The sequence below is a fragment of the Mustela putorius genome, unplaced genomic scaffold (assembly GCF_011764305.1).
Source record: "Mustela putorius furo isolate JIRA1106 unplaced genomic scaffold, ASM1176430v1.1 tig00537248_pilon_pilon_pilon, whole genome shotgun sequence".
NCBI classification, from domain to species: domain Eukaryota; kingdom Metazoa; phylum Chordata; class Mammalia; order Carnivora; family Mustelidae; genus Mustela; species Mustela putorius.
The window spans coordinates 5,039,772-5,058,345 of record NW_025422387.1 but is presented as its reverse complement, the minus strand read 5'-3'; the positions used below and the strand labels follow the sequence as shown (position 1 = coordinate 5,058,345).

General features: G+C 49.3%; 1 protein-coding gene across 2 annotated transcripts in view; it reads left to right on the top strand.

Moving 5' to 3' along the window:
- The first annotated feature begins 181 nt into the window (after positions 1-181).
- The window catches only part of CFAP251 (cilia and flagella associated protein 251), a 66,841-nt gene continuing 48,448 nt past the window's right edge, over positions 182-18,574 (top strand). For both annotated transcript variants that reach the window (XM_045073638.1, XM_013056484.2), the window contains exons 1-6: positions 182-294; positions 3,140-3,475; positions 6,059-6,199; positions 7,868-7,977; positions 12,647-12,758; positions 13,023-13,103. In XM_045073638.1, coding sequence (XP_044929573.1) covers positions 3,320-3,475; positions 6,059-6,199; positions 7,868-7,977; positions 12,647-12,758; positions 13,023-13,103 — 600 coding nt within the window. In that variant the 5' untranslated portion in view covers positions 182-294; positions 3,140-3,319. The remainder of the gene's footprint in view (positions 295-3,139; positions 3,476-6,058; positions 6,200-7,867; positions 7,978-12,646; positions 12,759-13,022; positions 13,104-18,574) is intronic.

Genomic DNA, 18,574 nt, shown 5'->3' with positions numbered 1-18,574 from the left:
GAAGACGGTGGGACCAGGAAGGCTAATTTCGCCACGGGGCCCCCGCGGCGCCTCTCCCCCGCGGACCGCCAGGGGGCGTGCCGCCCGCCCGCGGCGGAGCCTTGCACACGTGACCACCAGCCGGCCTTCCCGCTTTACGGCCGCTGCGGTTACCTTGGGGACAGGGCTTGGGTGGCAACCGTAGCTAAGGAGCGCGCGGAGGAGAAAGCAGTGGCCGCTGGAGGTTGGGGAGGTGACCGAGGGGTCCAGGCGGCGGGAGGGCCGGCCCTGTGAGGTTGTCGGAGGGCGCACTCCGTGAGTCGGGGGCGGGGTTCCTGGTGCAGGAGGACCTGGTGCCCCGCGGGGGTGGGGGGCGCTCGCCCCACCTGGGAAGGGGCGGGGTGGCCTCAGAGAGACCTGAGCTGGAGGAAGGAGCCGCGCCTGGGCGTTGTGTCCCCTTCCCCTCCCCCACAGACCCCCACACTTTCCTCCCCTCCCCTGGGCCCCAGTATCAAGATGCACCGGCAAAGTTTGCAGTGGGAGCATGCCCCGTGCTCAGGGCCCCGGGCTTGCAATCTTAGCACTTTTTCCACCTGGAGGAACCCAGCGTTAGAGAGGTCTGCCTCTTTCCAGCGGTGTGAGCTGATGAAGTCATTTCAACTCCCAGAGCCTCAAACTCCAGTTTGTCGGAAGAAATAAGTGAGAGACTATGTTAGAAGGCCATTAAACTTTGTAAACGATTGCTGCCTTTCTCAAGCCCTCTGCGGCAGCTGCACTGAACGTTTTACATAGGTCATCTCAACCCCAGAATGGAGGGTTCTCACTTTTATCCTGCCTGTGAGCGAATATGCACTCTGAGGGTACAGGGACTTGCCCAAGGTCTCAGAGCAAGTGAGTGGTGGAACCAGGATTGGTGGTAGGGGAGGCTGTCTGCAAAGCCCACGCTTTTAACCACTAAGCCGCTGCTTCTCCCCTTACTTACATTATTAGAATTGTTGTTGATGCCTGGGTTATCATTTTGCTTGCCTGTGGGAATAGGAATATATACAAAATGAGCTACAGGGCTCTAAAGTTATTCCTGGAAAGATGAGAGGCCCTGGTATGAATATGCTTCCAATTTGGTACAGGCTTTCCCAGAAGTATGAAATTCTTTTTATTCCTGTGGAAAGGAGCCACAGCTGGCATTGCACACAGTCCATTGATAGGTTCATGCACTAGGAAATTAAAATGGGAAATAGAGTGAACTGCTGATGGTTATGGTCAAAATTTCTCTAAAGGAAACTCCACAAAGAAGAATGTCAGGTGCAGGGGAGTTCCCACTAGAAGAAGAAGAAGAAACAGAAGTGGAAGAAGAATATAATCAATTTGATAGAGAGGTGGAAAGTATGCAACCGGAATTCAGAGAAGATGACATATTAGTACCGAGAGAGCCTCAGCAGGAGGAGGAGGAAGAGGAAGGAGTGGAGGAGAAAGGGGAGGAGGGGGAGGAAGGGGGAAAGGAGGTGGGGAATGAAGAAAGGGAGGAGGGGGAGGAGGAAGAGGAAGGAGGGGGAGGAGGGAGGAGTAGAGGAGGGAGGGGAGGAGGGGGAGGAGGAGGAAGGGGGAAAGGTGGTTGGGGGACAAAGAAAGGGAGGAGGGGGAGGAGGAAGAGGAAGGAGAGGAGGAGGAAGGGGAGGAGGGAGGAGTAGAGGAAGGGGAGGAGGGAGGAGTCGAGGAGGAAGGGGAGGAGGGAGGAGTCGAGGAGGAAAGGGGAGGAGGGAGGAGTCGAGGAGGAAGGGGGGAGGAGGGAGGAGTAGGGGAGGAGGGGGAGGAAGGGGGAAAGGTGGTGGGGGACAAAGAAAGAGAGGAGGGGGAGGAGGAAGAGGAAGGAGAGGAGGAGGAAGGGGAGGAGGGAGGAGTCGAGGAGGAAGGGGAGGAGGCAGAGGAGGAGGAAGGAGTGGAGGGAGAGGAGCCAGGGGAGGAGGGGGAAGGAGCAGAGAAGAAAGAGAAGGAAGGAGAAGAGGGGGAGGAAGAGGAGGAATGGGAGAAAGAGGGAAGAGTGGAAGAGACAGGGGAGGAGGGAGCAGGGGAGGAGGAGGAGGAAGAGGGGGAAGAATATGGCCAAGAGGAGGAGGCCGTCAGAGAAGAAACAGAGGAAAAGTCTAGAGAAGCACAGGGGGAGGAGGCTGCCATTCAGGAGGAAACCACAGCAAAGCCTCAACAAATCACCAAGTCCATAACCAGTTTGGAGATAGTTACACTGACTGATGCCCAGTCAGTCATATCAGGAACTTCCCTAGTAAGTAGTAATTTTAAGTCATTCATCTATTCTTTCTTTCATTCATTCAGAATCATGCAATGCTTACCATTTGCCAGGCTATGGGGATGATACAAATAAGAAACAGTCCATTCTCTTAAGGAGCTCTAGGGTACATGAACACCATGAAACAATATGCTAACGGCAGTGATTGAGAGATGCATGGGAGATATTGAAAAAACAAAAATCAAGGACACTTAGCCCAGCTAGGAGGATGGTCAGGGAAGGCCTCCTGGAGGAGGTGTGCAGGGGAGCTGACAGAAGGAGTTCCTAGGGGTTAGTTGGAATGCGCTTGTCTTAGAACAGAGTCAGCGAGATCACAGTAATGTAGGCTCTCCCCCTGAAGGAGAACTCAGCTGTGGTCCAAGGAGAAGTGACTGTGACTCGCCCATCCTTGGAGATGACCAGGGCCACTTAGAAGAATGGTTTTGCTGTGTGGTTCTGCTCGTAGGCCAAGAATAAACCTGGCACACACATGATTCATGTTATTTAAGTACAAAACGTCCCAGGCTCCTTTTTATTTTTTTTTTAATTATGATTATTTTTTAAGATTTTATTTATTAATTTGACAGAGTGAGAGGGGGCACAAGAAGGGGGGGAGCAGGAGAGGGAGAAGCAGACTCCCCACTGAGGCAGCCCAATGTGGGGCTCGCTCCTAGACCCCAGGATCATGACCTGAGCCAAAGGCAAACACTTAACCAACTGAGCCCCCCAGGTACCCCCCAGGCACCTTTTTGAAACAGTTCATAGTTCCATTGTGAGGCCAACTCTAAGGGGGCTGAGTATGAAAAGAAAGGAAGGTAAAGGAACCAAGCAGCTTGCGCTGTATTTGAAATCACAATCTTCTTTTATTTCTTTTTTAAGAGAACCCTTAGCGAGGGGAAGGATGCGTTAGAATCAGAGCATTTGGAAACAAATGAGTCTTTAAGAGACTTGAGCCCAAAACTAAAATTTCTTGATTTGGATCAAACCCGTTCCGAGGAACCAGAGATTAGTTTCCCCGAAACACAGCCCTCAAGCGAGCTTGGGGAGAAAATCGACCAGATGCCCCAGGATGAACTGGGACAGGAAAGGAGAGAGGAAAAAAGATCATCAGACTTAAGTGAGCGACGAGAAGCAGAGAAGCCGGAGAAATCACTGGTGTCTACCAGCGAGGACATACTGTTTCGAAAGGATGACCGCGCCAACGTGTATCCTTTGGTGAGTGTAATGTGTTTTTTAATTTCCTCTAATGCTTTAAAAGCATTGTGAAATAAGGGAATTTTATGCATATGGAAGAAAAAATACCACCAGAAATATCCTGTTTGAACTAATAATAGACTCGTATGCTTTAAAGTTCAGTTCAGCACTCTGGCGGGACATGTGCATCTGGGCCTGACATCTGGGCCCGACAGCGTCGCTCCCCAGGCAGGAAATTCCGGACGTGGCTTGTCTGTTGCATCGGGTGCCATTCCTTGTGGGAGACTCAAGGCCAGTCTGTCCTCCCCTTCCGCCTCTCTCTCCCTTCCTCCTCCTGCTCCATTCCTTTCCCCCTTCCCTCCTCGCCTCTGGAAAAAGTGAAAGCCACCGAGAAAGGCACCAGGAGGTCCCCAGGCATCTGCGTGGCCGCACAATATTACCATTTACCAAGAGAAGGAAGGGGAGGAGGGTTTTTTCCTTTCTTCCTCCACCTGCTACTGAAAATTGCTTCCTAGGATTCACTTCCCCTTTTCCCTGTAGATTATGCCTTTGGAAGATCTACAAGGGATCGAAGGCTCTTGGAGTGTTGAATGTCGTTCCCGACACACAGTGAGCGCTGGACGGGTGTTCACATCTAGACGATGATCGTGGTGGTGCTGGCAGGGATGATAACATGGACGAGGTTGAGGGCAAAGCCTCGTGGCAGATGCAGACCCCTGACAGCCTCCTTTCTGTAGACTGGGTTTCCTCTGAGCAGTGAAGTTCAAGGGCAAAACTTGGGCTTGCCCAGTCTGAAAGAAAATGTTTTGGAGCCCGTGAAGGCTTTTGGCTTGTTTAGCCAGCTAATACGACATCCCGTGATGTCGCTGATGAGAGCAAGTGTCCTGTGTGCTGGGCGTTTGGGTCCCCTGTTAGCCTTGGGCTCACTGTAGAACTCAACTCTTCTAGACCACCTCCCTCTGCAAATTTGTTTAGCTCCTTGAGGACACCTTCTTTCTGTTCCTGTTCCTGTATTTTTTTTCCTTTTTTTTTAAAAGATTTTATTTATTTATTTATTTGACAGAGAGAGATCACAAGCAAACAAAGAGGCAAGTAGAGATGGGGGGAATCAAGCTCCCTGCTAAGCAGAGAGCCTGATGCGGAGCTCGATCCCAGGACCCTGAGATCATGACCAGAGCTGAAGGCAGACACCCAATGATTGAGCCACCCAGGCGCCCCTCTTCTTTCTTTTAAATATTTCTTTATTTATTTGAAAGGGGGGTGGGGAAGGGCAGAGACGAGTCTTTTTTTTTTTTTATTATTCATTTATTTGACAGGTAGAGATCACAAGTAGGCAGGCAGAGAGAGGGAAAGGAGGAAGCAGGCTCCCCGCTGAGCAGAGAGCCTGATGTGGGCCTTGATCCCAGGTCCCTAGGATCATGACCAGAGCCTAAGGCAGAGGCTTTAACCCACTGAGCCAGCCAGGTACCCCAGGCCGAGGGGAGTCTTAAGCGGACTATTCGTGAAGCCCAGTGTTGGGCTGGATCCCACAACCTTGAGATCACAACCTGAGCTAAAGCCAAGAGTCAGTTGCTGATCCAACTGTACCACACAGGCGCCCCTAAAATTTACCATCTTAGCCATTTTGAAGTGTACAGCATCGTAGTTGATACATTCACACTGTGGTGCAACCAACGCGTGGAACTCATCTTGCGAAACGGAGACTCCCTACCCATCGAACAACTCCCTATTCCCCAGCCCTGCCCCTGGCAACCATCATTCTACTTTCTGTCTCTCTGGATCTGACTCCTCTTGGGACCATGTCAGTGGAATCCTACTGTATTTGTCTTTTTGTGACTGGTGGATTTCACTTACGTGATGTCCCCAAGGCCCATCCATGTTGTAGAACATCGGATCTCCTTCCTGTGGAAGCTCGAACAACACTCATTTTGTTTATCCATTCATCCGTCATTGGATGCTTGGTTTCCTTTTACCTTTTGGTTTCTGCGAAGTATGTTGCTCTGTACATGGGCGTGTGAATGTCTCTTTGAGACCCCGCTTCCAGGTCTTTGAGTTAGGTACCCAGAAGTGTCGTTGCCGCATGATACGCTAATTCTGCTTTCAGTGTTTGGAGAGCTCTCCCTGGGGTTTTCCACAGCAGCTGCACTGTTTCACAGTCCCACCAAGCATGCCCAGTGGTTCCAATTTCTCCACATCCTCATAAAACTGACCCTTTTAAAACGTATTATTTATTCCTTTTTAGCATGTCCACAAGGTTGTGCAGCTGTCACACTGTCTAATTCATCCCGCACAAAAGAAATCCATATCCTGGAGCCGTCACTCCCCGCCCACCTTCCCCAGGCCCCTGGCAGCCACTGGGCTCCTTTCCATCTCTATGGATCGGACCAACCCTGCACTGTGTGTGGCCCCTTTCACTCGGCGTCGTGGACTCGAGGGTCCTCTGCGCCCTAGCATGTGGGTGAGGATGTTCTCGAAGTGATCCCTCTCACCTTGGACTGATGATGTGAAATCCTTGCCCTCCAGAGACTGCGCCAGGGGTGCCTGGTGTCACAGTTCAGGGCTCGGCGCACTCAGTGTCTTGCTGGTCTTGCCTTTGTCTTCCAGACCATGACTTGGTCTTTTGGATGGAACAGTTCGCTTCCTGTTTACTACATTCGAGATGAAAACCAGCGAGTTCTTCTGTACGTCTGTGCCCACACTGCGGTCATCTACGATGTCTTCAAGAATACTCAGCACCATCTTCAGGTATGCAAGTTTTCGTTGTTGCTTTTTTTTTTTTTAATTTTTTTAAAAAGATTTTATTTATTTATTTGACAGAGAGAGAGAGAGAGAGACAGAGAGAGAGATCACAAGTAGGCAGAGAGGCAGGCAGAGAGAGAGGGGGAAGCAGGCTCCTTACTGAGCAGAGAGCCTGATGCGGGACTCGATCCCAGAACCCTGAGATCATGACCTGAGCTGAAAGCAGAGGCCCAACCCACTGAGCCACCCAGGTGCCCCATCGTTGTTGCTTTTTAAGATTTTATTTTTTTATTTGAGAGAGCAAGCGAGAGAGAGCATGAGGGAAAAGCAGACTCCCCTGCTGAGCGGGAAGCCTGTCGTGGGGCTCGATCCCAGGACCCTGAGATCAAAGCCTTAGCCGAAGGCAGAGGCTGAACTGACTGAGCCACCCAGGAGCCCCTGGACATTTATTTTAATAAGGACCATCGTTAAGTCAATGCCTAGGTCAAAAACATCAGAGAGGGGTTCCCAAAAGCCTAGTCGGTATTCAGGGATCCATGCCATGTGGGTGCAAAGTTTGGATCTAGATGTCCAGAGACACACACAAGCCCAGCAAGCAGCCCTTCTCGGAGCTTCATTGAATGTGTAGCACTGAGCACAGTGCTGTTGGGAGGGAGAGGGGGTAGTTCGTGTCTGCAGAGTGAAGAAGGAGCAGCAGGCAGGGGGGCTGAGAAATAGGTTCCATGCCAGGCAGGTGTCCGGCCTCCTGCAGAGTCAGGTGGCTGGGAGTGGCCTTGACCATCCATCCATCCATCCATCCATCCATCCATCCATTCATTCATTCCATAAGTATTTATCAGAACCTCTTTGTTTCAGATTCTGGGTCTGTAGTCATGAAAAAAACAGATCTAGTCCCCCAGCCCTCATGGAGCTTATAGTCTCATAAATACACAATTACAAATTACAACAAGCACTCCAAAGGAAATGTGGGCTGCTGCGGGAGAGAGATCAGGAGTGAAAGATGGCCCTCCAGTTGGGTAGGCTGGCAAATGTGCACTTTGCGCCAAGATCTGACTGACTGAGGAGAATGAACCAACCAGGGGCAGTCTGGGGAGAAGTCCAGACCCAGGGAGATCCAGGTTTGCAGGCCTGCCCACGGGCTCCAGAAGGAAGGCTGGTGTGACTGACACGGAGTGAGCAAGGGGAGAGGAAACGAGCTGTTTCCTGGCAGGGAGCACTAGCATCTTGTTTGTTTCCGGAAGGTTCCTCAGTTACCGGGAAAGGATTGTGGGGGGATGGAAGCAAAAGCAGAGAGGACAGTGAAGAGGCTTTTGCTCCAGATCTGCTCAGGGGCCTGAGTGGACACTGTTTAAGGGAGATGAGGCCAGCAGGACTTCAAGGGGGCTGGAGGCGGGGCAGAACCCCAACATTTATTCCCCACCTGGGTTCAGAGTTGGGCACATGCCTAGATCTATAGGGAGCCCCTGTCCTTTTGGGGAGTGTGGCTTACCCTTCAGGGGTTTTGAGGGAGAGAAAATCGGAAAACCACTGGCTGTGGAGAAATGCCTGGGAAAGGCCGTTGGAGTGGAATTTTCAGCCTGATGAACCTGGAGAGGGAGCTCAGTTCTCTCTGTGGGGCCCCAGCCTCTCCGGCTGTCCTGAATGTTTCAGAGCATTTTCTCTGCATTTCTGCAGGGCCATGCTAACGTGATCTCCTGCCTCTGCGTCAGTGAAGACAGGCGGTGGATTGCCACTGCCGACAAAGGGCCCGACTGCCTGATAATCATCTGGGACTCCTTCACAGGGTAAGCGTGGCGCAGGCCTGTTTTTCCCTACTCAGTGTAGTGTATCTGCAACAAATGAGAAATGCCGGTCTGGGCGTGCAGAAGCCAGCGACGGGATGCCGGGTGAGGGTGAAGCGGCCTGGGGAGGCTGGCCATCCTGTTGCCTTGAGGCCCGGTCGAGTGACATTACCTTCTTGAATTTCTCCATTTACAGTTCTTGTCTCTTTAGGCCCAGAAACTTGGTTTGGCGGTGTCCCAGAGTAGGTGAGGGAGTTGACTCTAACCCAGTGAAGTGAAGTGATTTTCCCCATCTATAAAAAAAGAGGCTGATCATACCCACTGTTTTAGTTTCCTTGGGCTGCTCTAAGAAATTACCACGTGCAAAGGGGCTTAAAATAACAGAAAGTTATTCCCTCAAAGTTCACGAGGCTGGAAGTCTGAAATCAGGGTGCCTAAAGGGGTGGTTCCTTCTGGGGCTCTGAGGGAGAACCTGCTCCAGGCCTCTCTCCCAGATGCTATTGGTGACTGGCAGCCCTGTGTTCCTTGGCTGGTAGACCAGTCACTCTAGTCTCTGCCTCTGTCTTCACATGGCGTTGTCCCCTGTGTGTCTCTTTGTGTCTGCTCTTCTATGAGTTCAGCAGTCATTGGTTTTAGGCTCCATCCTAACCCATCCTCATCTGAGATAACACATCTGCAAGGACCCTATTCCCATATAATGCTCACATCCTGAGGCTCTGGATGGACCTGACTACTGATGGGGTCCTCAGTATACTACACTTACCTTACAGGACTGTCGTGAAGACCAGTAAGGCACAGCACATGGCCCATGGTAGATGTTCATGTGTGTTTTCTTTCTTCATTCCTGGTCCTAGAGGCAGAGGGCAGTGCTAGATTAATTGATAAGATTGTAAGGCCCTGATTGGGTTGTGGGGGGTGGATGAGTCCAGTTGGGGACGATTAGGAAGAAGTTGTGTTAAATGCTCTCGGGTGTTCTGGAAAGTTTGGTTGGATGTCCTAAGATGCAGGTCCCCCAGGTGACCGGTGACCTCCTAGGGCCCTGTTACTTAATCCTGGTCCTCATCTTACTAGACGTCCCAGTGGCATTTGACCCTTCATTTCCTTGGCTTCTCTGATGCCACGTCCCCTTGGTTTTCACCCACCTTCTGAGACTCTGCTTACTCTGGCCCAAGATGGTGAGGCTGTGGTTGGTCCTGTTCTCCAGCCGGGAGGGAGCAGACCTGGGGTTGATACCACACCATCTTCATCTCCATAACCACCTCAGAATTCCACTTTTCATGGATGAGGAAGCTGCTGGAGAACATTCCACCTGGATGTCCCGTGGATATCTCCTGCTAAAATGTCCCCAAGCCCTGTTGCATCTCCTCCCAGAGGCCTTCTAAACCCACCTCTGCTGCCCCTGCCCCACTACGCCCGCCTGGCCAGCCTCCTCCTCTGCAGCTTCACTCTGTAACGCAACCTCCAGGATGGTGATTTAGAATACACATAACAGGGGCACCTGGGTGGCTTAGAGTGTTAAGCCTCTGCCTTCAGCTCAGGTCATGGACTCAGGGTCCTGGGATCAAGCCCCGCATCAGGCTCTCTGCTCATCGAGGAGCCTGCTTCCCCTCTCCCTCTGCCTGCGGCTCTGCCTCCTTGTAATCTCCCTCTCTGTGTCAAATAAATAAATAAAATCTTTAAAAAAAATAGAATACACATAACATAAAACTGACCATCTCCACAATTTTTAGAAAAGATTTAATTATTTATTTAAGAGCAAGAGAGTGTGAGTGGGGGATGGGCAGAAGAAGAGGGAGGGAGAATCCTCAAGCCGACTCCTCGCTGAGTGTAGAGCCCGACATGTGGCTCAATCCCAGGACCCTGAGATCGTGACCTGTGCCGAAATCAAGAGCCAGATGCTTTACCGACTGAGACATCCAGTCGCCCCATCGTAAAAATATGATTTTTTTAAAAAATTGTAAGTTTTTATTTATTTATTTGATAGAGATCACAAGCAGGCAGAGAGGCAGGCAGAGAGAGAGAGGAGGAAGCAGGCTCCCCGCTGAGCAGGGAACCTGATGCAGGGCTCGATCCCAGGACTCTGGGATCATGACCTGAGCCGAAGGCTTAACTGACTGAGCCACCCAGGTGCCCCACTTTGCTCTTGCTTATAAAGCTGTCTCCCCTACTAGACTAGGGGTGACTCTGGCAGTGATTTTTTTCTTTTTAATTGTAAAGTAAAGTGCATCTGTGGTTAATAATTCAATATGTCAATACGAGTTTTATGATACAGTAAATGATGACTTTGGGACCCAGAAAAGAATACTTGGTTTTAGAATTAATATTCACTTTATTAGAGTGATAAACTAAGAACCATAGTTTTTCCTTAAGCTTTTTATTCAGCTTATAAATCTTACTCCTTTTATAAATCTAGCATATTTTTACCATTGCCTTTAAGGGGGTTTTGATTAATGTTTGGCCCCACTCACAAATTTGATTATTAATTCCTTTTAAACATTTTTAAACTGCACTTAGAAATTGAATATATTTGGTTTTATCTCTAAGTTCTTTAGTAGTCTGATTAAAAAAATAAGCCCTTCACCCATACTTAAGGGATTCTTGTAAATCTAATAAATTAGACATAACTATGGCAAATCTTAAGTTCTCATAAGCATTCTAATATTGTTTATAAATCAGTGTGATTTGAATGTAAAATCACAAGTCTGAATCAACCACGGGCTTTAAATTAGAATCACAAATTTAATCCATCAGAGTCTCTGATAATGTTAAATTCTCTTAAGCATCACCCATTCCTAAGAAAAATAAACAGATTCTCTTCCCACCAATTGTTTACAGAACAGGCCCAGCTGACATCACTGGCTCTCCGTTTAATTCTGGAAAGCCACAGGGATAAGATGCTTTTCCCCACTAAGGACATCACTGTGTCATTCACAGCAATGTTAGGGCTGCCTTCTCTCAAATGATTTGGGGGGCTACTTCCCAGGGGGATGAAGTCCTCTCCGGTGACAGAGAACCAGCCAGGTCCTCAGCTGAGGCACAGATTTGGTCCCAGCCATTTGGGGCACTGGAGTGACCTCCGAGGCCTGCTGATATTTCCAGTAACAAGGGCTCTGTGATGAAAAACAATGGGGAACCACCAGCCCACGGTCCTGGATTAGGAGGTCCTACCACCCGGCCTTCCGCCACCCGCTCCTGCTCACTCACAATCACCTACATCCTTGCTTCTGTTGCGTTTCTCTGGCTCACTTAGACATTTAAATATCTCATTTAATTCTGCATGTGACAAGGTTTTTCCTGCTTCTTAGGGTTCTACAGTCCTGCGAGTGACACAGTAGAGAAGTGAATGAGGGGGAAACAAGTGAGTCCTTCCTCACCCAGACGCATCTCCAGAGTCATCCTTGTTTAGTTTAGAATCTGTTGCTCTAGACTCTTCCGTGCACAGAAACGTGTGCACTCTCTCTCCCTCGTGCAGGATGAAGCTACCTACACTGTTCGGCAATTTGCTTTTTTTCTCAAAATTTTGGTCACCTTCCCACATCGGCCTCATTCTTTTTTTTTTTTTTTTTTAAAGGTTTTATTTATTTATTTGGCAAAGAGAGAGAGCATAGGTAGGCAGAGCGGCAGGCAGAGGGAGAAAGAGAAACATGCTCTGCACTGAGCAGGGGAGCCTGATGCGGGACTCGATCCCAGGACCTGCGCTGGAGGCAACCACTTAACCAACTGAGCCACCCAGGCGCCCCTGCCTCATTCTTTTTGCAAGTAACCTAGTTTTTCATTATATGGTTACGTCATAATATATATATATTTTTTAACAGTTCCCACATTCGTGGATATTTGTGTTTCGAGATTCTCTTGCCACTAAAGCAGTGCCACGATGAACATGAATTTATATTTCTCCCTGTTTACTTTTGCTATTATTTTTCTGGGAAAAAAGCTTAGGTGGGAGGGCACTCGTTTCCCTGAGTATTTCCCGGGTCTTGTCCTCAGCATCTTTCTTCCATATTTCTGTCCTTCGTGTCTGGCGTGGAATCAGCGCTCAGTAGCGGGTGACCGTCGACTTCATGAAGAGAACAAACGGCACGTTTGCGTAATGCTGTTAGTTTTATTATTTTTTAAATTGATGTAAAATTCACATAAGGTCAAATTCACTGTCATGAAGTGTGCGATTCAGTGGCATTGAGCGCGTTTGCAGTGTTGTGCCATCGCCGCTTATATCTAGTTCCAACTGCTGTTTTAAAGTCATCTCTACGCCCAATGTGGGGCTCGAACCCACAACCCAAGGTGTTAGGAGTTCCATGCTCCACCACCTCAGCCCGCTGGGTGCCCCTAGTTCCCAAATCCCAAAAGGAAAACCCAAAGCCATGGGTCATCCCTCCCATTCCCCCTGAGAGCCCCTGATGTGCCAGTTCGTCCCTGTGGATTTTCTAATTCTGGAATCTTCATATCAGGGAGCTCGAACGACATGTGGTCTTTGTGTCAGGCCTCTCTACTTCACGTGATGTTTTTGGGGTCCACCCCTGATACAGCAGGGTGCTTCCTACCTTTGTACAGCTGCATTGCAGTCCGTTGTACGGACGGACCACATTTGGTTCCTCCTTAGCTTTTGAAGCAAGTCCCTCCGGGGAGCATGGCAGACCTCCGCAAAGTGGTGTTCCCCGGTCCTGTTTTGCAGCATTCCTGTGCACACAATATTTGACAGCTGCCCAGAAGGCCACGGCATCGAGGCCATAGCCATCACCCGGGACGCCAAATATCTGGCAACCATCTCCGATGCTGAAATCCAGGTACGGAGCACTTGGAGGCCGCCTCAGCGGGCTGGCCAGCCTGTCAAGTGTGTCCCGGTGAGCAGCTCTGCTCAGGCCACATGGCATCTGTGATGCTCTCAGGGAACGACCGGACCCCATGGCCCCTCGCTAGGTGTTCTCTCCCTGGGGTTCAGCTCACAGTGCCATGTTCCCGAGCCAAAGTTACACGGCCACCGCGAGAGGTGTTGGGTTCGTCAGCAGCCTTCAGGAACCTTCTCATTCTCCATCTGCTGTCACTCACAGGAAGTTTGCATCTGGAGGTGGACCTTAGCTGTGGAAACGCCAGCGTGTACCCTCAAGCTCCTCAAAGAATATGGTGTTCAGGTGAGCTCAGCTTGAGTGTGCAAAGCTGTGTCTACAGTCACACCGAGCCCAGGTCCAAACCTACTTTGGGTTTTGCTGGTGTTGAGTTACGGTACACTAGCACTTGTAAAAAAACACCATCGTGTCCTTGAACTCATTTTAATCTTGATGATAGTGAGCAATATTTTCTTGAGCATATATTATGTGCCAGGTTCTGCTAAGTTTGTTAGAGCAAGCATCTCATGCAGTCCATGCAAACGGGCTGGGAAGGAGTTCTTTAGTAACACAGTGGACTGCTACTGTTAAGTGCTAGGTCATTTGTCTGAAGTCCCAGGCCAGCAGCCTTTCCTGTTCTAGACCCACGCTCTTAACTGCTCCTGAGACCCAGAAATTATTAGTCTCGGTTTGCTTGAAGCGACTTGCCAAGGACACCCACCAAGTCTACTCTTCCGCTCTGTGTCGTCTTACTTGTCCTTTGCACCCTTCGCCTGTCACACGGCTGCTCAGTCCCTGCGATACACCAGACACTGTGCAAAGTGCTCACCTGGGTGCAGGACCCAGAACCCAGTCAGAGGGCCTGGGTGACTGGGCTTAGCGGGGCACACGTCATGCGGCAGCTTTGTGTCCATCTCGCTCCTTCTGGCCCCCATCATCCCTCTAGGTCTCCAAAAAATTTCCTCACAGCTTTTATAAGCTGAGCTGATACAGTAGCCTATAGCAAGCTTTTCTCTTGCTGCAAGAAACCGCTCTGAGACTTTTTAGAGCTTGCATTGAATCCGTGGATTGCTTTGGGCAGTTGTCCTCTTAACGGTCCACGGGCACAGCGGTGCCTGGGTGGCTCAGTGGGTGAAAGCCTCTGCCTTTGGCTCAGGTCATAATCTTGGGGTCCTGGGATCGAGCCCCGCATCCGGCTCTCTGCTCAGCAGGGAGCCTGCTTCCCCCCGCTCTCTCTGCCCGCCTTTCTGCCTACTTGTGATCTCTGTCTGTCAAATAAATAAATAAAATCTTTAACAAAAAACAATCCACGGGCACAGGCCGTCTTTCTACTCACTTGCGTCTTCTCGAGTTTCCTTCAGCAGTGCCGTTTGCAGTGAACAAACCCTCCACCGAAGGTTTATTCCTAGGTCTTCTTATGCTATCGTAAGTGGATCGGTGTTCTTAATTTCCTTCGTGGCTTTTCATTGCTAGTCTATAGAAACGCAACTGATTTTGGGGGGATTCTCTGCCATGAAACTTTGCTGATTACATGTGGCTGCTTGGATTTAAGTCAGGTAGAGTGAGATAAAACTACAGATTGATTTCCTCCATGTCACTACGTCTCAAGTACTCCCCGGCCCCCTGTGGTCAGTGGCTGCCACGTTCGACAGAACAGATGAGCCAACATCTCGGTCACAGCGGAATGTGCTGTGGACAGCGCTGCAAGGCCCCAAGTCTGGAAGGATTCTGCCATCTTCGGCCTGCCCTGCATTCCTGCCCGCCCAGCCGGACTGAGCCCTTCGATTTGGGCTTGAGTCACACAGGGTGAGCGAGCTCTCAGCACAGCCCAGCTTTCTAGTAGGCTGACTGTTTTGTGTCTAGAGCGAACTGTCTCACACCTTCTCTTCATCGCTCCCCGGCCCTTCCTCTTCCTCTTGGCTGATGACCTCTTTCTTTTTTTTTTATTTTATTTTATTTTATTTTATTTATTTGTCATAGAGAGAGAAGCGAGAGCAAGCACAGGCAGACAGAGTGGCAGGCAGAGGCAGAGGGAGAAGCAGGCTCCCTGCCAAGCAAGGAGCCCGATGTGGGACTCGATCCCAGGACGCTGGGATCATGACCTGAGCCGAAGGCAGCTGCTTAACCAACTGAGCCACCCAGGCGTCCCTGATGACCTCTTTCATTTTGCGTTGAGAGAATGGGGGCCATCAGGTACAAACACTGGCCTGTTCTCACTCCCAGCCTACAACCTGCTTCAGGCTCACCACTGCCCCTTCCCCTCTGCCTGTAAGAGCAGCCAGTGCCCGAGACGCCCTCCTCTCGGGCGCTTGAGGCCGTCTCCTGCAGCGAGCAGCTGTCCCTCCGCTGGGTGGCTATACCCAGAGCAGACACACATGCCTTCGCTTCCCCCTATCTCCGAAGGACACCACGGATGGAGCGTCTCCTTCCGGCTCTGGCTCCCTGCACTTCTTCACAGTAACATGTCTCCGAGGTGCTGTCTGTGCCTGCTTTCCGACTTCATGATGTCTCATTTACTCTTTTGTGCACAAAATATTCGATCTCGTTATATTTTCATTGCTAAAGGAGGCATACGAGCAAAATGTGTCCATTTAAAGGCACAAAACAAAAGGTACCTGTGTGTTTACTGCCTGATCAAGAAAGAACATCACCCAAACCCTGGGAGGCCCTTTGTCCTCCTTCCCCAAATCCATCCCCAAGTTAACTAGGGTTAACTAGGGTTAACTAGGGTTAACTAGGGTTAACTAGTTAAGGAGTGTCCCAGGTTTTGTGTTACACATTCCCTTGCTTTCCTGTATACTTTTGTCTAGCAAGTATCTCTCAGTACTTTCCTTTTTTTTTTTTTTTTTTGACTTCCTGAGCAAGAGAGAGAGAGAGAGAAAACGTGAGCACGGACGGGCAGACGGAGAGGGAGAGAGAGAGACTCTCAAGCAGACTCCATGCCGAGTGCGGAGCCTGATGCGGAGCTCGATGTCAGGACCCCGAGATTCTGACCTGAGTCAAAATCAAGAGTCGGAGGCTTAACCAACTGAGCCACCTGGATCCCCCCACCACTTTTTTTGAAGTAGGCTCCACAGCCCACATAGGGCTGGAACTCAGAATCCTGAGATCAGGAGCTGCGGGCTCTGCCGGCTGAGCCAGCCGGGCGCCCCTCCCTCAGTGCGATCGTATTTTGTTTTACCTGTTTTGTTAGGTGCCTATCTGGACATAATGGCTTCATTTTGTCTGCCTTGTTTCTGAGATTCATCCATTTTGATTACTGAGCTATAATTCACTAATTTTCACGCTTATGTAGACTCCTCTTGTCTGAGTATAATATAGCTCATTTCTCTATCCTACCGGTGATGAACATTTTGGTTCTTCTGATCTGTCTTCCGCCTGCCCATGGCCCTACCAGATCTGTGCTTATCACAGTCCCTGGCGTTTCCAAGTCAAGCGAGGGCTATTACATCCTCACTAGCACCGTTCCCAGTGGTTGTTGAAGACCCCTTCCCTGGGCTCACAGCCTTCCCTGGGCTCCTCTGTGGGCTTGTCCTCTTTCTCTGCACACCTTCTAATGCTGGCCGTCCTCAGGGTTGAGTTGTGGGAGCTCCTCTCACGGCGGCACCTTCTTCCTGGGTGTTCTCATCCATTCCCATGACTTTTAAGGCCTGTGCATTCATTCCCAAGATGCACCCCAAATCCTCCCTTCCCTCTCCGTTTCCGCTGGCACCACAGCTCCCTGCGTGACTCCGACATCCTTCCGGCTGAGCCGTGTTCGCTCTTGTCCTGGCCCTTCCTGCCTTCCTGCAGCAGCCAGAGCGACAGTTCTTAAACGAGCCGGACAGATCATATCTCTCTCTTGCTTAAAGTCTTTCAGTGACTTCCCTTTGTGATGGGGATAACCCTAAACTCACCCTCCGCCTACCTCCCAGCACCTACCCTCCTCCTGTTTATTAATGTCTGTTAGTTTGTATGCCCCGGAATTTTACAGAAATGGACTCTCTTTGTGGAGGGCTCTGGCTTCTTTTATTCGATTTAATTGTTGAGATTCATCTATGTATGCAACAATAGTTTATTCTTCCTTATTCCTCTTTATGTCCTTTAAAATGTGAATACTGAGTAGTCATCGAATGGATATGTCACAATTTGCTTCTTCACCTGTTAAAAGACATTAGCCCTGTTTCCTGTTTGTGGCTGTTGAAAACAAAGGTGCATGAATTTTTACGCACAAGTCTTTGTAGATATATGCCTTCGTTTCTCTTGGTAATTATCTTTGTTTCTGAAGGCTATCTGCCCTAACTATAGGGCTGTAGTGTGGTTCTTATTGCCTTACTCTGAAGATATTATTGTCTTTATTTTTTTTAAGATTTTATTTATTTATTTAACAGAGAGGGAGAGAGATCACAAGTAGGCAGAGAGGCAGGCCGAGAGAGAGGGAAGCAGGCTCCCTGCTGAGCAGAGAGCCCGATGTAGGGATCCATCCCAGGACCCTGAGACCATGACCTGAGCCATAGACAGAGGGATAACCCACTGAGCCACCCGGGCGCCCTGACATTATTGTCTTCAGACTTAACACCACTCCATTGCGAAGTCAACTATCAATCTTACTGTTCCCTCTTCTGAAAGTTATGTATGTCTTTCCCCTCCTACCCCATTCTGGCTGCTTTTAAGGGTTTCTGCTGATTATTAGCAGTTTTTAATGATGTGTCTGTATGTATATGGATATGTTGTTGATTTTTCTTAAAAATCCAAAACTAGGTGCCTGCATGGCTCAGTCAGTGGAGCGTGTGACTCTTGATTTTGGCTTGTGAGTTCGAGCTGCATGTTGGGCATAGAGATTACTCACAAAAAAGGATAAATAAATAAAAATTAAAATCTAAAAAAAAAAAAAACCCAAAACATATCTTCTGGGGTTCTTTGAACTTGGAATATCATTTCTTTCTTCAGTTTTGCAAAATTCTCTGCCACTGCCTCTTTAAAGATCACTTTTATCACCTTTTTTTCTTTCCTCTCCTTTTGGTACTCCAATTATACAGACATTGGACCCGTCTTGTCCTTTATGTCTCTTATTGTCTATATTGTCCGTTCTTTTGTGTCTTTATCCTTCAGTCTGGATCTTTCCTCTTCTAATTTATCTTCCCATTGTACTTACTAATTATTTCTTTGGCTATATTTAATTTTCTGTTAAATCCTCTTTTGAGGTTTTTTAAATCTTTTTTTTTTTTTTAGATCTAGAATTTCTATTTGATTCTTTTTAAAAAGAGAATTACTGCTGAGATTGCCCATCGTGCCCTCTACTCTCTGGCACATCGTGACCACAGTTATTGTCAAGTCTGCATGTGTTGGTGCTATGCCTGCATCTCCTGGGGTCTCTTGCTGACGATTGATTCCCCCTCAGTTGTCAGTCATTTGGAAATGTCTCTTTCATATGCCTGCTTATGTTTCATCAGATGCCCAGTGTCATGCTTTAAAAAGTCTAGGAATAATTTGAGGCTCAGGATGGTACCTTCCTCCAAGGAAGACTCACTTTTGCTTCTTGCTGGCATCTGGCAAAGTTAACGAGATTAACTGATTAATCGAATCACAGATCGCAGTGATTTGAGGCTGATTTCCAGCCTTTGTGAGGACTTGTCCATGCATTTTCTTCCAACTGTTCTGCAACCCCCCGCCCCGCCTTCCCTATCCTTCCCCACCCCTGCTGAGGCCATTGAGCTGTCCTGAAATTACTTCTCAAACATTGGCACTGGTCCTTCACATTCCTGGAGCAGGCAAGGAGTAGGTGATGGTGTGGAGGT